This window comes from Eriocheir sinensis, chromosome 15, assembly GCF_024679095.1.
Source record: "Eriocheir sinensis breed Jianghai 21 chromosome 15, ASM2467909v1, whole genome shotgun sequence".
Taxonomy (NCBI): Eukaryota; Metazoa; Arthropoda; class Malacostraca; order Decapoda; family Varunidae; genus Eriocheir; species Eriocheir sinensis.
Window position 1 is genome coordinate 6,520,081 of NC_066523.1, and position 16,802 is coordinate 6,536,882.

Here is a 16,802-nt window from a genome sequence, read left to right on the forward strand (position 1 = left end):
GAGAGAGAGAGAAAACAATAATTGGAGGTAAGACGAAGAAAGACGGAGAGAGATAGTGAGTAAAGCGAATGAGAGAAGGAGAAAAACGATGTGAAATGAGAGATGAAACGAGAGAAAGAGAATTAAAAGGGAAAGGGAGAAGAGGGAGGAAGGTAAGAAGATGGAAAGGGGACAGAGGAAAGGAGAGGAAAGAGGAAGAGAAAGGACTTAAGGATGTTAGTAAGGAAGTAGGTCTATATAGTAACAGGTGTAGGGGAGGGGGGGAGGAAGGGAGGGAGAAAGGGGGAGGTAAAAGGTAAACAAACCCCTTTTTAACGGTACGGAACGGAACAGGATGAAGAGGAAGGGAGGGAAGGGGGCCGTGGACGAGGAGGAGGAGAAGGAGGAGGAGGAGGAGGAGGAGGAGGAGGAGGAAGATACAGGAGTAGTAGTAGTAGTCATAAGTGAAGAAAAGGAAGAAAACAATAAAAAGAAAAGGACGCACAGAAACAGGCTGACAAATATATGAATAAGATGATAAATTTGATGAGAATGAAGAAGAGAAAAAGGAAAAGAAAGAAGACTAAGAAGAAGAGATCATTGCGAGAAGAACAAGGAACAGGAGAAGAGGAAGAAAAAGACGAAGAGTGAGAGAAAACTGAAGAGAATGAAGCACAGAAACAGGAGAAAAAAGAGGACGCAGAAAAAAAAAAGATGTTTGAAGAGAATGAGAAACAGGAAGAAGAATAATTTAAGGCGAATGAGCCACAGGAAGAGAAGAAGAGACTGAGGAGAATTAAGAAACAGAAGAAGAAGAGCAGGAGGAGGAGGAGGAGGAGGAGGAGGAGGAGGAGGAGGAGGAGGCAGCGGCAGCAATAGCGATGGTGGTGGTAGGTATTCCGTTGATGTCTGCCGGCCAGAAACTTTCACTATCCTGCCAAGCGACCTTCTCCGATTATGTCACACCCGCCGTGGGGCACACCTCTCACTTCCCCCTCCCCCCCTCCCCCCCTTCTTCCTTCCCCTTCCCCTCTTTCCTTCTTAACCTCTCCTTTTCTTTGCTCTTTTTGCCTCTCCCTTCTCTCCTTTCCTTCCCCTTCCCCTCTTTCCTTCTTAACCTCTCCTTTTCTTTGCTATTTTTGCCTCTCCCTTCTCTCCTTTGCTTCTCCTTCCCCTCTTTCCTTCTTAACCTCTTCTTTCCCTTTTCTCGCCTCTCCTTTTCTTTGCTCTTTTTGCCTCTCCCTTCTCTCCTTTCCTTCCCCTCTTCCTCTTTCCTTCTTCTTCTTGACCCCTCCCTTCCCTTATCTTCCCTTCTTTCCTTTCCCCTTCTGCAACTCACTTACATCCCCTCCTTTCCCCTCACTTGCATTCCCTTCCTTCTTGCCCCTGCTCCCCTTTTTTCCTTTCCTCTTCTTGCTCCTCTCTTCCTTTCTCGCCTCATCTCTCCCTTCCCTCCTTTCTTCTTTTTGTTTTTCCTTTTCTTCTTTTTGCGCCTCCCTTTCCTCTTTTTCCATCGTACTTCCCTCCTTTCCTTTTCTCTTTTTGTCCCTTCCTTCCCTCTATCCTTTCATCTTCTTGCTCTTCCCTCCTTTCCCATCTTCTTCCTTTCTATCCTTTATCCACCATCCTTTCCCCTCCTTTCCTCAAGCCTTTACATCATTCCTTCCCCTTCTTTCCCCTTTCCTTTCCCTCCTTTTCCCCTATCCACCTTCTCTTTCTTCTTCCCATCTCTTCCCCTTCCTCCATCTCTTCCCATTCCCTCCTTTCTCCTTTCCGCAATTTCTTTCCCAGTATGCTTTTCAGAATCATTTGTTTGCCTCTCCTTTTCTTTTCTCTTCTCTCCTCTCCTCATCCATTCCTTCACCCCTCCTTTCTACCTTCCCTCCCCGTTCATTTTTCCTGTTTTTCCTCTCCCACATCCGTTTTCCTGCGTCACATCTTCCCTCCTCATTTTGACCTGGCTATTATTCCTCCTCCTCCTCCTCCTCCAATCATCCTTGATAATGAAAACGAGCGTCCTTGTAATTAGAAGAGGAGGAGGAGGAGGAGGAGGAGGAGGTGGAGGAGGAGGAGGAGGAGGAGTCAACATGCTACGAAGCGTGAAATGGAAAGGAGAAGGAGGAGGAGGAGGAGGAGGAGGAGGAGGAGGAAGAGTCAACATGCTGGGAGGGGTGAAATGGAAAAGGAGGAGGAAGAAAAGAAAGAGGGGAAGAAAAAGGACGAAACAGAAAAGGAAGAGGAGGAGGAAGAAGAAAAACAAGAAGAGGAGGAAGAATTACCACCACCACCACCACCACCACGCTGAGCCGCTGGAGTGAGTGAGCGAACGAAGAAAACAAAGAAGTGGAGGAAGAGAAAGAGAGAGAAAAAAGACGTAAATACTGCAGGTAACTTGACTTGAGGTGTCGGCCGGCTAAGGTACGTTTGGAAAGGTGCCAGTACTCTCTCTCTCTCTCTCTCTCTCTCTCTCGATTTAGAGTAACACAATAGTCCGAAAATGAAAATAGAAAGTGAAAGAGAAATGGAATGAATGGCGGAGTCAGTGTGGCGCCGAGAGAGAGAGAGAGAGAGAGAGAGAGAGAGAGAGAGAGAGAGAGAGAGAGAGAGAGAGAGAGAGAGAGAGAGAGATACACACCGAGAAAGTGAAAACACACACACACACACACACACACACACACACACACACACACACACACACACACACACACACACACACACACACACACACACACACACACACACACACACACACACACACACGTAAACGAAACAGGCTACTTCAGGTGTTCCAGGTAAGAGCACACACCTTTTTGAACACCCATAAACACCACCACCACCGCCATCACCACCTCCAAAAACAAGAACAACAAGAACAAGAACAATAACACTACCATCACCACCTCCAACCACCACCACCACCACGTAAACACAACACCATCAGAGAAAGATTCGAATTCTTTGTTGCTTCATTTCGCCTGAGGGTTCGAAGCATGTGCTAACGAAGAGGAAGAGGAGGAGGAGGAGGAGGAGGAGGAGGAGGAAGTTCAGTATTCAAGAGGTCAACAGAAGTGTGAGAAGTCGTGTAGGTCAAAGAATGAATATAATGAGTACGATGACTCTCTCTCTCTCTCTCTCTCTCTCTCTCTCTCTCTCTCTCTCTCTCTCTCTCTCTCTCTCTCTCTAAGCTTGCGTGTAGCGGTTGTGATAGAGATTGATGATTGAGGAAGGAAAGTGAAGATGAGAAAGAGGGAAAAGTGAGAAAAAAAAGAAATATATGACTTAAATCAGAAGAGAAAAGGAGGAAAAAAAGGAGGAGAATAAAAGAGGGAAAGTAAAAGAAACATGTGGAGGAGGAAAGAGGAGGAGGAGGAGGAGGAGGAACAAGAAGTGACGTAGATACATGTTAGAGCACACACACACACACACACACACACACACACACACACACACACACACATGTCGAAAAAAAAAAAAAGAAGGAATGTAGAGATGAAAAGAAACAAAATGAACATATACTCGTGTCCAGTCACCACCACCACCACCACCACCACCGTCAACTCCTGCTTTCACTGCCGCAACACAACGGGAAGTAAGTTTGCTTCTCGCTCGACCAGATCGGGAACTCCCTCACTCTTGTTTTCTTCCAGCATTCCTTCCTTCCTTCCTTCCTTAATATCCTCTCTATCATTATCCAGTTCAAGCTTTCTTCCTTCCTTCCTTACTTACTTACTTCCTTCACTATTGTTGCCATTCTTTCTTCCTTATCTTACTCCTCTTGTCAATCTTTCTTTCTTCCTTCCCTCCTTCCTTAATATTCTCTCTATCATCCAGTTCAAGCTTTCTTCCTTCCTTCCTTCCTTCCTTACTTCCCTCACTATTGTTGCCATTCTTTCGTTCTCATCTTACTCCTTTTGTCTCTCTTTCTTTCTTCCTTCCTTCTCTCATTCTTAAACCACTGCGTTCCACATGTGTTCCTCCTCCTCTTCCTCCTCCTCCTCCTCCTTCTTCTCCTCCTAACGGTTCATTGTATAGGACGGAGAAAGAGGATGAAAATGGGTTTTGAGGAGCAGGAAAGTAAAGAGGAAGAAGAGAAAGAGGAGGAGACATTCACTGCAAGAGTTCTGATTCTGTTGACACATGTTCGAGTGTAGGAGGAAGCAGAAGAAGAGAAAGAGGAGGAGAAAGAGCAAAAGAAAGAGGAGAAAGAGTTGGAGAGAGAGAAACAGGTGGAGGAGGATCTTACATACGAAAGTTTCCACCACCACCACCACCACCACCAACGCCACCCACCACCACCACCACCACCATCACCACCACTATCACCACCACCAGCGCCACCCACCACTCACTCGGAGCAGGGAAAGTTGGATTGGAAGACGTGGAACCACTGAGGCAAAACAGCGATTGTGAGGACGAGAAAAAAGGTCTTAATGTTACGTCCAGCCGAGAGAGAGAGAGAGAGAGAGAGTGTCACGTGGTGGGAGGGGAGAGACAGAAGCGTAACAACGTATAGCGTCTGACAACAGAATGACGTAACACACACACACACACACACACACACACACACACACACACACACACACACACACACACAGTAGCACAGTAATAACATCATAGTCCAATCGGCAGACGTTCTTTCACAATAATGAATTTCACCATTGTCGTCGTCTTCGTCACTATCGTCGTTTTCTTCGTCGTTATCGCGTTCGTTATACGTTCATCACAAGCGTCGAAGTCATCACTGTTCATCGTTGTCGCTGTGTTTGTTTTGTTTTATTACGTTCACTTTTATCGTAATGGCTGGCGAACGAATCTTATGTGGCACTGCGATTGTGTGTTTGTGTGTTTTGTGTGTGTGTGTGTGTGTGTGTGTGTTTGCGTGCACTGAGAGATAAAAAAACACTTCTCCACTTCAGTATACTCCCGTTGCACGCACACTGACACACACACACACACACACACACACACACACACACACACACACACACACACAGCACAAAACACAGCACAAAACACAAGCACTAACACTCACAACACACACAAAACACACTTCTACCCACATACCTATGCACCACCACCCCCAACACACACACACACGTAACCTACCTTGCCGCCGGTCGAGAGGTGAATGAGGGTGGCCGGCCCCAGGTAGCCATTATAACTAGTCAGGCCTTCTCACAATACTTTCACTCTCGCTCAGTGCTTCGGCCGCCCCTCTCTCGCTCCTCCTCCTGCTCCTCCTCCTCCTCCTCCTGCAGCTGCCCACGGAAAGGAGGGGTGGATGGAGGATAAAGAGAAGGATAGGATATGGAAGGGTAGTAGTGCTTTCATTTTCTTCCTGTTTTCCTTTTCCTTTCCTTCCTATCTTCCTTCCTTCTTTCCTTCCTCTTTATCTGTTCTTCTGTTCCTTTTTTACCTCCTCTCTTCATTGTTGTTCTACTTTACTGTTCCTCTTTCTTCTCCTCCTTGTTCTTGTTCTTTTTCTTGTTCTTTATGTTGTTCTTCATTTTCTTCATATTCTTCTTTTCTTCTTCCTCTTCTTCTTCTGCTTCTTCACACCTATTCGCCTTTCTAAATATATATCCTTACATTCTCCTCCTTTCCAATTTGCGTCATTTCCTTCCTAGTTCACTTCTCAACCTGTTTTCCCCTTCCTGTCTGCCTACTCCTTCCTCTCCTCTTGCAAATTCTATATTAGTGTTCGACTGGGTTTTGGGGTCACAGGACTACGGGTTGGGTCGATGTCCGGGCTAGGAAATGGATAGACGAGGAACTCCAGCTTATTTAAAGGTCGTGCTAGTATTTATGAAGTTATATGGTTAGTTTGGCTCTTTAATTCCACTCTTAGGACGGAGTCAGTTAGACGTGTTGGGATTTTTACATCTTAGTCGACAATTCACATAGTCGTAAAAAAGCGGTATAGAAAATTAACAAAATCAACTTACCCCGCCTTGAAAACGGCTCGAAAAAGACAATTAGTTTCAGGTGTTGGATTTTCACAGCTAAGTCGACAATTCATATACTCAGTCGCAAAAAAGCGGTATAGAAAATCAACAAAATCAACTTACCCCGCCTTGAAAACGCCTCGAAAAAGACAATTAGTTAGAAGTGTTGTATTTTCACAGCTGGGTTCACAATTCATATAATCGTAAAAAAAGCGGTATAGAAAATGAACAAAATCAACTTACCCCGCCTTGAAAACGGCTCGAAAAAGACAAATTAGCCTCATAAATTGACGAAGAGTAATACAACATCTAAAAAAAGTTAAAGGTTACAGGGTTGGAAGCCGCTCACCGCCATACCCAGCACTGTATAAAGAGGCGTGTCTGTGTAACTGGGTCGAGGTGGTTAGAAAAAAAGTATAAACACACGAACTGGATCCCGTTAAAGAGTGTTGGATACCTTTGTTGTTGTTGTTGTTGTTGTTGTTGTTGTTGTTGTTTTATGTGATGTGTTGTTGTTTTAATTATGGTTCTTGATTCCTTTTTTTTCTTTTCTTTTCTGTTTTTTTTTTCATCTTTAATTTGCGTTTTCCTTTCCCTTTCATTTTCTTCTATTTCCTCGATCTTTAATTCGTGTCTTCCTTTCCCTTTCATTTTCTTCTATTTCCTCGATCTTTAATTCGTGTCTTCCTCTCAATTTAATTTTCTTCATGTTTTAGTTTGTGTTCTTAGTGTTGTCTTACTTCTTTTGTTGTCTTCTTTTCGTCTTTTTTTCCTTCTTTTTCTTCTTCTTCTTCTTCTTCTTCTCCTTCTTCTGCTTTTTCTTCTTTTTCTTTTTCTTCTTCTTCTTCTTCTTCTTCTTCTTCTTCTTCTTCTTCTTCTTCTTCTGCTCCTCCTCCTCCTCCTCCTCTTCCTCTACCTCCTCCTACTCTTCCTCGCCCTCCTCCTCCTCCTCTTCCTCTTCTTCATCCTTTTCCTTTTCAACCTACACCACTTTTAACCACCTACCACGACATCCACCATCACCACTACCTCCCCCACTCCTCCTCCTCCTCCTCCTCCACCACCACCATCTCCCCCCTCCCCCCGCTAAGTAGGTGAGCGGACACCCGTAATCAGGCCACGAGAAGCGACAGGCGGCCATCAATCCTCTCAGGTGCTCCGCTCAGGTGTTCCCGCGTCGAAGGTGTGTGACTCAGGTTCTTGTTCTTAAAGTTAAACGCATCGGGCTCCCCTTACGGCTGTTTTCCAATGCCAAAGAGATGATTAACCGTGTCTTCTTGGGTGCTTTTCCCCTTTCAAGATGCAGAAGTCGGGTAAAACTATGCCTAAAAGAACGAAATAGTCTATGGAGAAGCTTTTCAACAGGGCAAGTGAGGTGCCGATGTGTTTAAGAATAGGGGCTTCAGACTCGTGTTTTCAGAGGCTTTGGGTTCTCATAAGGATTTTTTCCAAAGGCTACAAACGAGATTAGTCGGGTTCTCATACGTGTTTCTTCTTCTTCTTCATCTTCATCTTCATTTTCATCTTCATTTCCATTTTCATTTTCATCTTCATTTTCATTTTCATTTTCATCTTCATTTTCATTTTCATTTTCATCTTCATTTTCATTTTCATCTTCATTTTCATCTTCATTTTCATCTTCATTTTCATTTTCATCTTCATTTTCATTTTCATCTTCATTTTCATTTTCATCTTCATTTTCATCTTCATTTCCATTTTCATTTTCATTTTCATCTTCACTTTCATTTTCATCTTCATTTTCATTTTCATCTTCATCTTCATTTTCATCTTCATTTCCATTTTCATTTTCATCTTCATCTTCATTTTCATTTTCATCTTCATTTCCATTTTCATTTTCATCTTCATTTTAATTTTCATCTTCACTTTCATTTTCATCTTCATCTTCATTTTCATTTTCATCTTCACTTTCATTTTCATCTTCATCTTCATTTTCATTTTCATCTTCATTTTCATTTTCATCTTCATTTTCATTTTCATCTTCATTTTCATCTTCATTTCCATTTTCATTTTCATTTTCATCTTCATTTTAATTTTCATCTTCACTTTCATTTTCATCTTCATCTTCATTTTCATTTTCATCTTCACTTTCATTTTCATCTTCATCTTCATTTTCATCTTCATTTTCATCTTCATCTTTTTTCTTTTTCTTTTTCTTCTTCTTCAACAACAACAACAAAAACAAATTCTTCGGCCATTAGTTAAAAGACCCGAATTCTCAGACGTCCTCAGCTCCCACACAACTATTTCCAAAAGGCAACAAAAAATACAAGTCGGGTTCTCATGAGCGTTACTTCACGTTCATGGTGCAAGAGCCTCGTTAAGCTATCACTACGCTCCTAAAACTAGCCCTTGAGAATGCTAACACATCCTTATCTAGTGTAAGTGTGTAACGACCACATTTTCGAACATTTCAGGTCTTACACATCCACATTTGGTAAGGATTTCGTAGATGTTGTGTGTGTTAACATGTGTAGTTACAGTTTCTTCATTTTTCGTCTCTTGTTTGGCTTATGATTTCTTCCTTTCTTAATTTTTCTCCATCATCTCTTTTTTTCTTCTTCATCTTATTTTTCTTCTTTTTTTCTGTCCCCTCTATATCCCTTCTTTTTCTTCTTCTTCTTTTTCTTTTTCTTTTTCTTCCTTCTTCTTCTTCTTTTCCTTTTTCTTCTTCTTCTTCTTCTTCACACGTCAGTCAGGGTTCATAATTAATTTCATGGTTACCGATTTTCATTCCTCGTTTTTATTTTTGGTATTCTCTCTCTCTCTCTCTCTCTCTCTCTCTCTCTCTCTCTCTCTCTCTCTCTTTATTTTCGTCTATTATTGCTCAATGTCTTCGCTTTATGATGACAAATTATTTTTAATACAGTGAAGACGAAGACGAAGAAGAAAAAGAAGAAGAAAGAAAAAAAATAAAACAAAGAAAAAGCAAAGCCGGTCCAATATATTTTTTCTCTTTATTGAATGTAGTACTTCGCCCCCCCAAAATCGGTTCCTAAATACAGTTCGTCACTTTTTTTATCCTGCTACTCCTGTTTTTTTATTTCACCTCGATAATTTGGCACGAAAACAGAGAAAACATGTTATTTTTATCTTATTGTCAAGTGAACGGAAAGGAACAGGAAAAGAAGAGGAGTGGAAAGTGAGAAAAGAGAAGGGAAAGAGGAAGAGAAGGGGAGGAAGGAGGGACAAGTGAATGGAGAGAGGAAGAGAAGTGGAGAAAGAGGAACAAGAGAAGGGAGAATGAAAGAGAAGTTAAGGGGGAAAGGAAGATAAGGAGGGAAGGAGGGACAAAGGGAAAGAAGAAGAGAAGAGATGAAGGAGGAACACGGGAAGGGAGAGAAGAGAAGGGAGACATAGAAAAGAGAGAGGAGAAGAGAAAGGGCAGCAGGGAGGGAGGGAGAGAGAGAGAGACAAGAGGTTAGAGTAGGAAAAAAAGGTAAATAGATAATAATCACAATAATGAAAGGAGATAGGAAGTCAGGAGGGAAGGAAGTGAAAGGAAGAGTGACAAAAAAGAAAAAGGAGGAAGAGGAGAGAGAGAGAGAGAGAGAGAGAGAGAGAGAGAGAGAGAGAGAGAGAGAGAGAGAGAGAGAGAGAGAGAGAGAGAGAGAGAGAGAGAGAGAGAGAGAGAGAGAGAGAGAGAGAGAGTTATATAACCCGATTTTTTTTTGTTCTTTAAAAGTGGCCAACACAATTACCAAAAAATAAGTTATGAGATAATAAAACAAGCTCGTCTACAACAACAACAACGACAGAGGGAGAGATGTTTGGCAACAAAAAAGGAAAAGAAAAAAAATATCGATGAGGAAGCGGAAAATAAGACAAATTATAAGAGAGATAAATAAGAGAAGAAACGTGACGCGAACCGAAAGTGATAGTGATAATAATTGTGGTGGTAGTAGTAATAGTAGTAGTAGTAGTAGTAGTAGTAGTAGTAGTAGTAGTAGTACAAGTAGTAGTAGTAGTAGTAGTCCTAAGATGATAACAACTACAATCAGAACCCTTCCTCGTCCTCGTCCTCATTATCGTCCACCTCTTCCCTCTATCCCTCCTCCTCCTCCTCCTCCTTGGCTGTCCTGTGTCTCTGACTCGTAGATTAGAGTAGATGGTAGCAACACAAACAGCCTAGTAAGGACCAATAGGTCTGTTGCTGTTTGCTTTTCCTTTGTACTTCTTTGTACTCCTCCTCCTCCTCCTCCTCCTCCCTCTCCTAAGGTAGGGATGCACTTTTCAGGGAAAGTGAAGAGGAGAAAAATGGTTAAGTGTCAAGGACTGCAAGTTACATACCCGAAAATGGTGATGATGATGATGATGGCATAAAATAATAATAATAATAATAATAATAATAATAATAATAATAATAATAATAATAATAATAATAATAATAATAATAATAATAATAATAATAATAATAATAATAATAATAATAATAATAATAATAATAATAATAATAATAATAATAATAATAATAAAAATAATAATAATGATAATAACAATAAAAAGAAGCTGAAGAAAAAGAAGAAGAAGAGAACAACAACAACAACAACAACATCAACAACAACACCGAAGAAGAAGAAGCAGAAGAAGAAAAGATTAACAACAACAACAACAACAACACAATAACATCAATTAAAAAAAGCAACACCAAAGCAGCAACTGTTTCCCCATCCACCAACAAAAAAAACCTAAAACAATGAAAAAAAAATACACACAAAAACAAAAACAAAAACAAACAATAAAAGGGTCTGAAATCACCTCGGAAAGCAGCGTAGAAAAAAAAAGTAGAAAAAAATATAATCACGCTCGAATACAAAAAAAAAAAAAAAAAATGATGACTAGCGAAACCAATCGTAAAAAAGTATATCATAAGCAACACCCTCAATAAATAAATAAATAAACTCACTATCACCGAACGGAAAGGAAGGAAAAACAAAACAAAAATAGTAACAAAACCATGAGATAAAGTTAAAGACACAGCAACACACAACAATGGCTTTTTTTTTTCATTATTGTTTCTTTTTTTTCCCTTGAGTTTTTTCGTTTACTGTAAAAAAAAAAAAATGATAAAGTTATGCAGAAGGAAAACACAGTAACATTAAAAAAAGACAAGATATGAAAACCCGAAAAACAAAACAGGTAAAGGTATTCTCAGGTAAGGACGCCTCTATGGACAGGTGAGCGAGCACGTGACGAGGGCGACAGGTAAGGTGATATAGAAATTGCCAAGCGAAGGTAAGAATAAGGAGTACTATTTGCACAGGTAAGGTACGGAGAGGTGTGACTGACATGCCTGGTGATGGTGAAGGTGAGAAGGTATGTGTATGGTGATAGGTATGGCGATGGTATGGTGAGGGGGATGGTGGTGGTGATGATGGTGAGGCCTGATCATGGTATAGGTGTATGGGAATGTATGGTGACAGGTTTGGTGATGGTATGGTGAGGGGGATGGTGATAGTAATAACAGTTAGGCTTGGTGATGGTTTAGGTGTGTAGATATGGTATGGTGACAGGTTTGGTAATGGTGAAATTGGCAAGCAAGTGATGGTGTGGATATGGTGACGTGTAGGTGTTGGTGTAGTGAATGGTAGCAAGTCTGGTGAAGTGTATACGTAGTTATGGTGATATTATGAATGATGAAACTTAAGGAATGGTGACAAGTTTGCTGAGAGGTATGTGGGTGTGGTGATGGTGAATGAGATACGGTGTAAGTATGGTGCCGTGAAATGTATTGTGAGTCATGTGATGAGAGTGGGTAAGTGATGGTGACATGCTAGGATAGATGGACATACAGGAAGTAAGGTGAGATCTGTGGTGATGTGTAGCTATATAGTCCATGGGGAAAGGCTGGACTGAGATTCTGACGTACTCTTGATGAAAATAAAACCCACTCTTAACTTCACTTCACCTCCTGACACTAGTTTAATTAATTCTTCAACAAAACAAAGAATGACATATTGCTTTTCTTTACCCTTCATTTCAATCCGTTCTTCGTTGATTCACTCCGTCACTGGGACATAAAATAGTGAGTCTCATCAGTGGGAATTATCATCATTCAGTCTCCATCACTTAAGGATCGTCGCAGTGTCCACCGAAACTAGTAAATATACATCTTTCGTCCGCAAGAGTGGGTTTTATTCTCCGTTGAAAGGCTTGGAGATGTATAGGTATGTTGAATATAGTGAGAGCTGTGGTGGGGGTTGATAACTGATAGTGATGTTTACTTGTGCAGTGTATGGTGATGACGTGCAAGTGACAGTAGGTGATGCATGTATGGTGAAGTGAAAGGCGTAGGTATCTAGGTGCTCCGTGCGTGTATGGTGAGAAGGAATTGGTGAGTGAGTGTATAGTGTAGTGTGTGGTGACAGATGTATGGTGATGGGAAAGTGATGGTTGGTGATGTGATGTATGGTGAAGTGAAAGGCACTGCTATCTAGGTGACTCGTGTGTGTATGGTGTGTAGAGTGTAGTGTATGGTGACAGATGTATAGTGACGGGAAAGTAATAATGGATAATGCATGTATGGTGAAGTGAAAGGCGTCGGTATTTAGGTGGCTCGTGTGTGTATGGTGAGAAGGACTTTGGTGAGTGTGTGTATAGTGTAGTGGCGTATGGTGACAGGTGTGGCGCGGGGTGGCTAATGACTCCCCCAGGTGACGCCAGGTAAGGTAAGGTAAGGTGTTGAGTGTTTAGATTTTCATTGTGTACAGATTATCCCGTGTCATGGCTGTGTGTGTGTGTGTGTGTGTGTGTGTGTGTGTGTGTGTGTGTGTGTGTGTGTGTGTGTGTGTGAAAATGATTATATTATGCTTGTCTCGGCTGATGCTTTGTTGTTACTGTTGATTATCTTTTCTTTTTCTTTTCATTCTTTTCTCTTCTTCTTCTTCTTCTTCTGCCTCTTTCTCTTCTTCTTCTTCCTCCTCCTCCTCCTCCTCCCCGCTTCGTCATTTTCTCTTTTTCTTTTTTTTTCTTCTTGTTTTTGTTCTTTTTCTTCTTCTTCTTCTTCTTTTTCTCCTTCTTTCTCTTGTTGTTGTTGTTGTTGTTGTTGTTGTTGTTGTTGTTGTTGTTGTTGTTGTTGTTGTTGTTGTTGTTGTTGTTGTTGTTGTTGTTGTTGTTGTTGTTCTTTTCATCTTGTAGTTTTTAGTCAATTTTTTTTCTATTATTAATTATTATACGGATTTATTAGTAGACAGTAGTAGTACGAAGTAGTAGTAGTAGTAGTAGTAGTAGTAGTAGAAGTACGTAGTAGTAGTAGTAGTAGAGGCATACGATCGGGCCAAAACCGCATTCCAGGGCAGTAACGTGAAGCTGTCAGTTACTGGTGAAAGACACCTCGGGGCAGTCATTGGAACAGCTGAATCGAATATGTGAAAACAGCTGTAAAGCGCTGGGAGTTCGAACTGCAGAGGCTGAGCGAGATCGCCAAAACGGAACCGCAGGCAGCCTACGCAGCATTTACGTACGGTGTCAAGCATAAATGGAACTACCTCATGAGGACAGTTCCTGATGCTGCTCCGTTACTAAAACCTCTGGAAGATGCTATCAGAAACACCTTCATACCGGCGATAGCAAATGGGAGATGCCCCAGCGACCAGGAGAGAAGGTTGCTGGCGTTACCTTCAAGAATGGGTGGGCTCGGCATCACCAACCCGCAAAATCTGACAGAGTCTGAATTCGAGAACTCACTCCGAATCACAGCCTCCTTGACCGGATATATTATCAACCAAAATGAAAGGGGAGAAGACAACCCTCAAGATATTAAGTCACTAAGGAATGAAATCTCCATAAACAGAGAAGGAAAACAGAGAGACACTCTGAGTGACCTAATGAGAGAACTCCCAGAAGACACAAGGAGGAGGACAGATATTGCACAGGAAGTGGGCGCTTCAAACTGGCTAACCACACTACCTATCAGGGCAAAAGGCTTCAACTTAAACAAAAAAGAATTCACTGATGCCCTTGCCCTCAGGTATGGCTGGCCAGTGGATGGGCTCCCAAACATGTGTAACTGTGGCTCACCCTTCAACCAAAACCATGCCATGACATGCAAGAGAGGAGGTTTCGTCTGCATGAGACATGATGAAGTGAGAGACGTAACAGCTCAAATGCTGAAAGAAGTCTGTCACGACGTGACTGTGGAACCCATGCTGCTCCCTCTGCAAGGCGAACACCTCGCCAGACGCACCGCTAATGTTTCGAACGAAGCACGAGTGGATGTTAGCGCCAGAGGGTTTTGGACTCGTGGACAAAGGGCATACTTTGACATAAGGATCTTTGATCCCATGGCCCATTGCCACAAAGACCTGACCCTTGATGCAGCCCACAGAAGAAGCGAACAAGAGAAGAACAGAGCATATGAAGAAAGAATACAGAATGTGGACCAGGGCTCCTTCACCCCATTAGTGTTCACGACGTCAGGAGGGATGGGACCAAGGGCGCAGAGCTTCTACGCAAGACTCGCCGCAACACTGGCGGAGAAGAAACAACAGCCAAGAAGCAGTGTGGTCGCCTGGATGAGATGCAGGCTGTCCTTCTCCCTCCTGAGGTCAGCCTTGGTCTGCCTGAGAGGAACCAGGTCACCTGCACCCAAAACCACCCACATTGCCGACCTGGACTTTGAGGCGACGGTGGTTGATAGTCGTATCAACCACAAGCTCTGTTAGCTTAAGAATAATGTTTAGTAAGGTTTGTAATACTAAATAAAGATGGTTGTCGGCCACAGTCATTGGCGGGGTGGGGCCAATGAATTGCTTTGTGAAAGGATATGAGAAAAGATACCGCTCACAACGCAACTCTAATGGATGGAGGCCCGTAAAAAAAAAAAAAAAAAGTAGTAGTAGTAGAAGTACGTAGAAGTAGTAGTAGTAGAAGTACGTAGTAGTAGTAATAGTAGTAGTAGTAGTAGTAGCAGTAGTAGAAAACGCGGAAGTGACAATAAATACAAAAAAAAGGTAGTAATTGTTGTGGTGACCGTTTTTATTGTATTTTTTCTGTAGTTTTTTATGATGCTTTTGTTTTCTTATTGGTTTTTTGTAATTTTTTTGAAGATTTTTTTGTGATGATTGTGTGTGTGTGTGTGTGTGTGTGTGTGTGTGTGGGTGTGGGGTGTGTGGTGTGTGTGTGGTGTGTGTGTGTGTGTGTGTGTGTGTGTGTGTGTGTGTGTGTGTGTGGTGTGTGTGTGTGTGTGTGTGTGTGGTGTGTGTGTGTGTGTGTGTGGTGTGTGTGTGTGTGTGTGTGTGGTGTGTGTGTGTGTGTGTGTGTGTGGTGTGTGTGTGTGTGTGTGTGTGTGTGTGTGTGTGTGTGTGTGTGTGGTGTGTGTGTGTGTGTGTGTGGTGTGTGTGTGTGTGTGTGTGTGTGTGTGTGTGTGTGTGTGTGTGTGTGTGTGTGTGTGTGTGTGGTGTGTGTGTGTGTGTGTGTGTGTGTGTGTGTGTGTGTGTGTGTGTGTGTGTGTGTGTGTGTGTGTGTGTGTGTGTGTGTGTGTGTGTGTGTGTGTGTGTGGTGTGTGTGTGTGTGTGTGTGTGTGTGTGTGTGTGTGTGTGTGTGGTGTGTGTGTGTGTGTGTGTGTGTGTGTGTGTGTGTGTGTGTGTGTGTGTGTGTGTGTGTGTGTGTGTGTGTGTGTGTGTGTGTGTGTGTGTGTGTGTGTGTGTGTGTGTGTGTGTGTGTGTGTGTGTGTGTGTGTGTGTGTGTGTGTGTGTGTGTGTGTGTGTGTGTGTGTGTGTGTGTGTGTGTGTGTGTGTGTGTGTGTGTGTGTGTGTGTGTGTGTGTGTGTGTGTGTGTTTGTGTGTGTGTGTGTGTGTGTGTGTGTGTGTGTGTGTGTGTGTGTGTGTGTGTGTGTGTGTGTGTGTGTGTGTGTGTGTGTGTGTGTGTGTGTGTGTGTGTGTGTGTGTGTGTTCGTACATCTGTGCTTGCCTGATTTGCCATCTTGATTCCTTTCGCTTTATTGCTGTAACAAGGGCACTGAGTACGTACGCACGCACACACACACACACACACACACACACACACACACACACACACACACACACACTCACACAGTAAACTTTCAAGTCATTCAGATAATGGAATCAGGAACAAGAACTCGAACCGCAAAAGCAATAAAGAAAACAACAACGACAACAGTAACAATAACATCAACAACGCAAAAAGAAACTGATAACCAAACCTCCTCATCATAACAACAACAACAACAACAACAACAACAACAACAACAACAATAATAACAACAATAATAATAATAATGAGGATGAGAATGAAGAGGAAAAGGAGGAGGAAGAGGAGGAGGAGGAGGAGGAAGAGGAGAAAGCAATGGTACTGTTAATGTGTTTGAATATGACGGAAGATGAAAATGGGAGGAGGAGGTGAAGAAGAAGAAGAAGAAGAAGGAGGAGGAGGAAAAGGAGGAGGAGTAGGAAAACCGGCTGGGAAAGGAAGGGAAAGAGAGAGGAGAAAAGAGAGAGGAAGAAGCAGGTTACGTTTGAAAGAGAGAGAGAGAGAGAGAGAGAGAGAGAGAGAGAGAGAGAGAGAGAGAGAGAGAGAGAGAGAGAGAGAGAGAGAGAGAGAGAGAGAGAGAGAGAGAGAGAGAGAGAGAGAGAGAGAGAGAGAGAGAGAAATCAATAGAGACAAAGAAAAGAAGTTGATCAATTAAAAAGATGATAAATACAGAAGCAGGAGAGAAAGGGAGAGATGAAGGATGGGAGGGAAGGAGAGGAGGGAGGAACAAAGGAAGGAAAGGTAGATAAGAAGGAGATAAAAGCATATGATGGGTAGGAACAGGAGGCAAGAATCTTGACGTATAAGGAAGGAAGAGAAGGAGGTGAAGGGAGGGAGGGGGGGAGAGAGGGAGGGAGAGATGGAGGGAAG

The 16,802-nt window shown here is 42.4% G+C and overlaps 1 protein-coding gene across 4 annotated transcripts in view; it reads right to left on the reverse strand.

The window, feature by feature from the left end:
* Positions 1–16,802, reverse strand: part of LOC126998849 (uncharacterized) — an 82,340-nt gene that overhangs the window by 28,320 nt on the left and 37,218 nt on the right. For 3 of the 4 annotated variants that reach the window (XM_050861003.1, XM_050861002.1, XM_050861001.1), the window contains exon 1: positions 5,086–5,224. The exons of the other annotated variant lie outside the window; for it this stretch is intronic. In XM_050861003.1, the coding sequence (XP_050716960.1) occupies positions 5,086–5,135 (50 nt within the window). In that variant the 5' untranslated portion in view covers positions 5,136–5,224. Of the gene's footprint in view, positions 1–5,085; positions 5,225–16,802 lie in introns of those variants that run through there. 4 annotated transcript variants of the gene reach the window in all.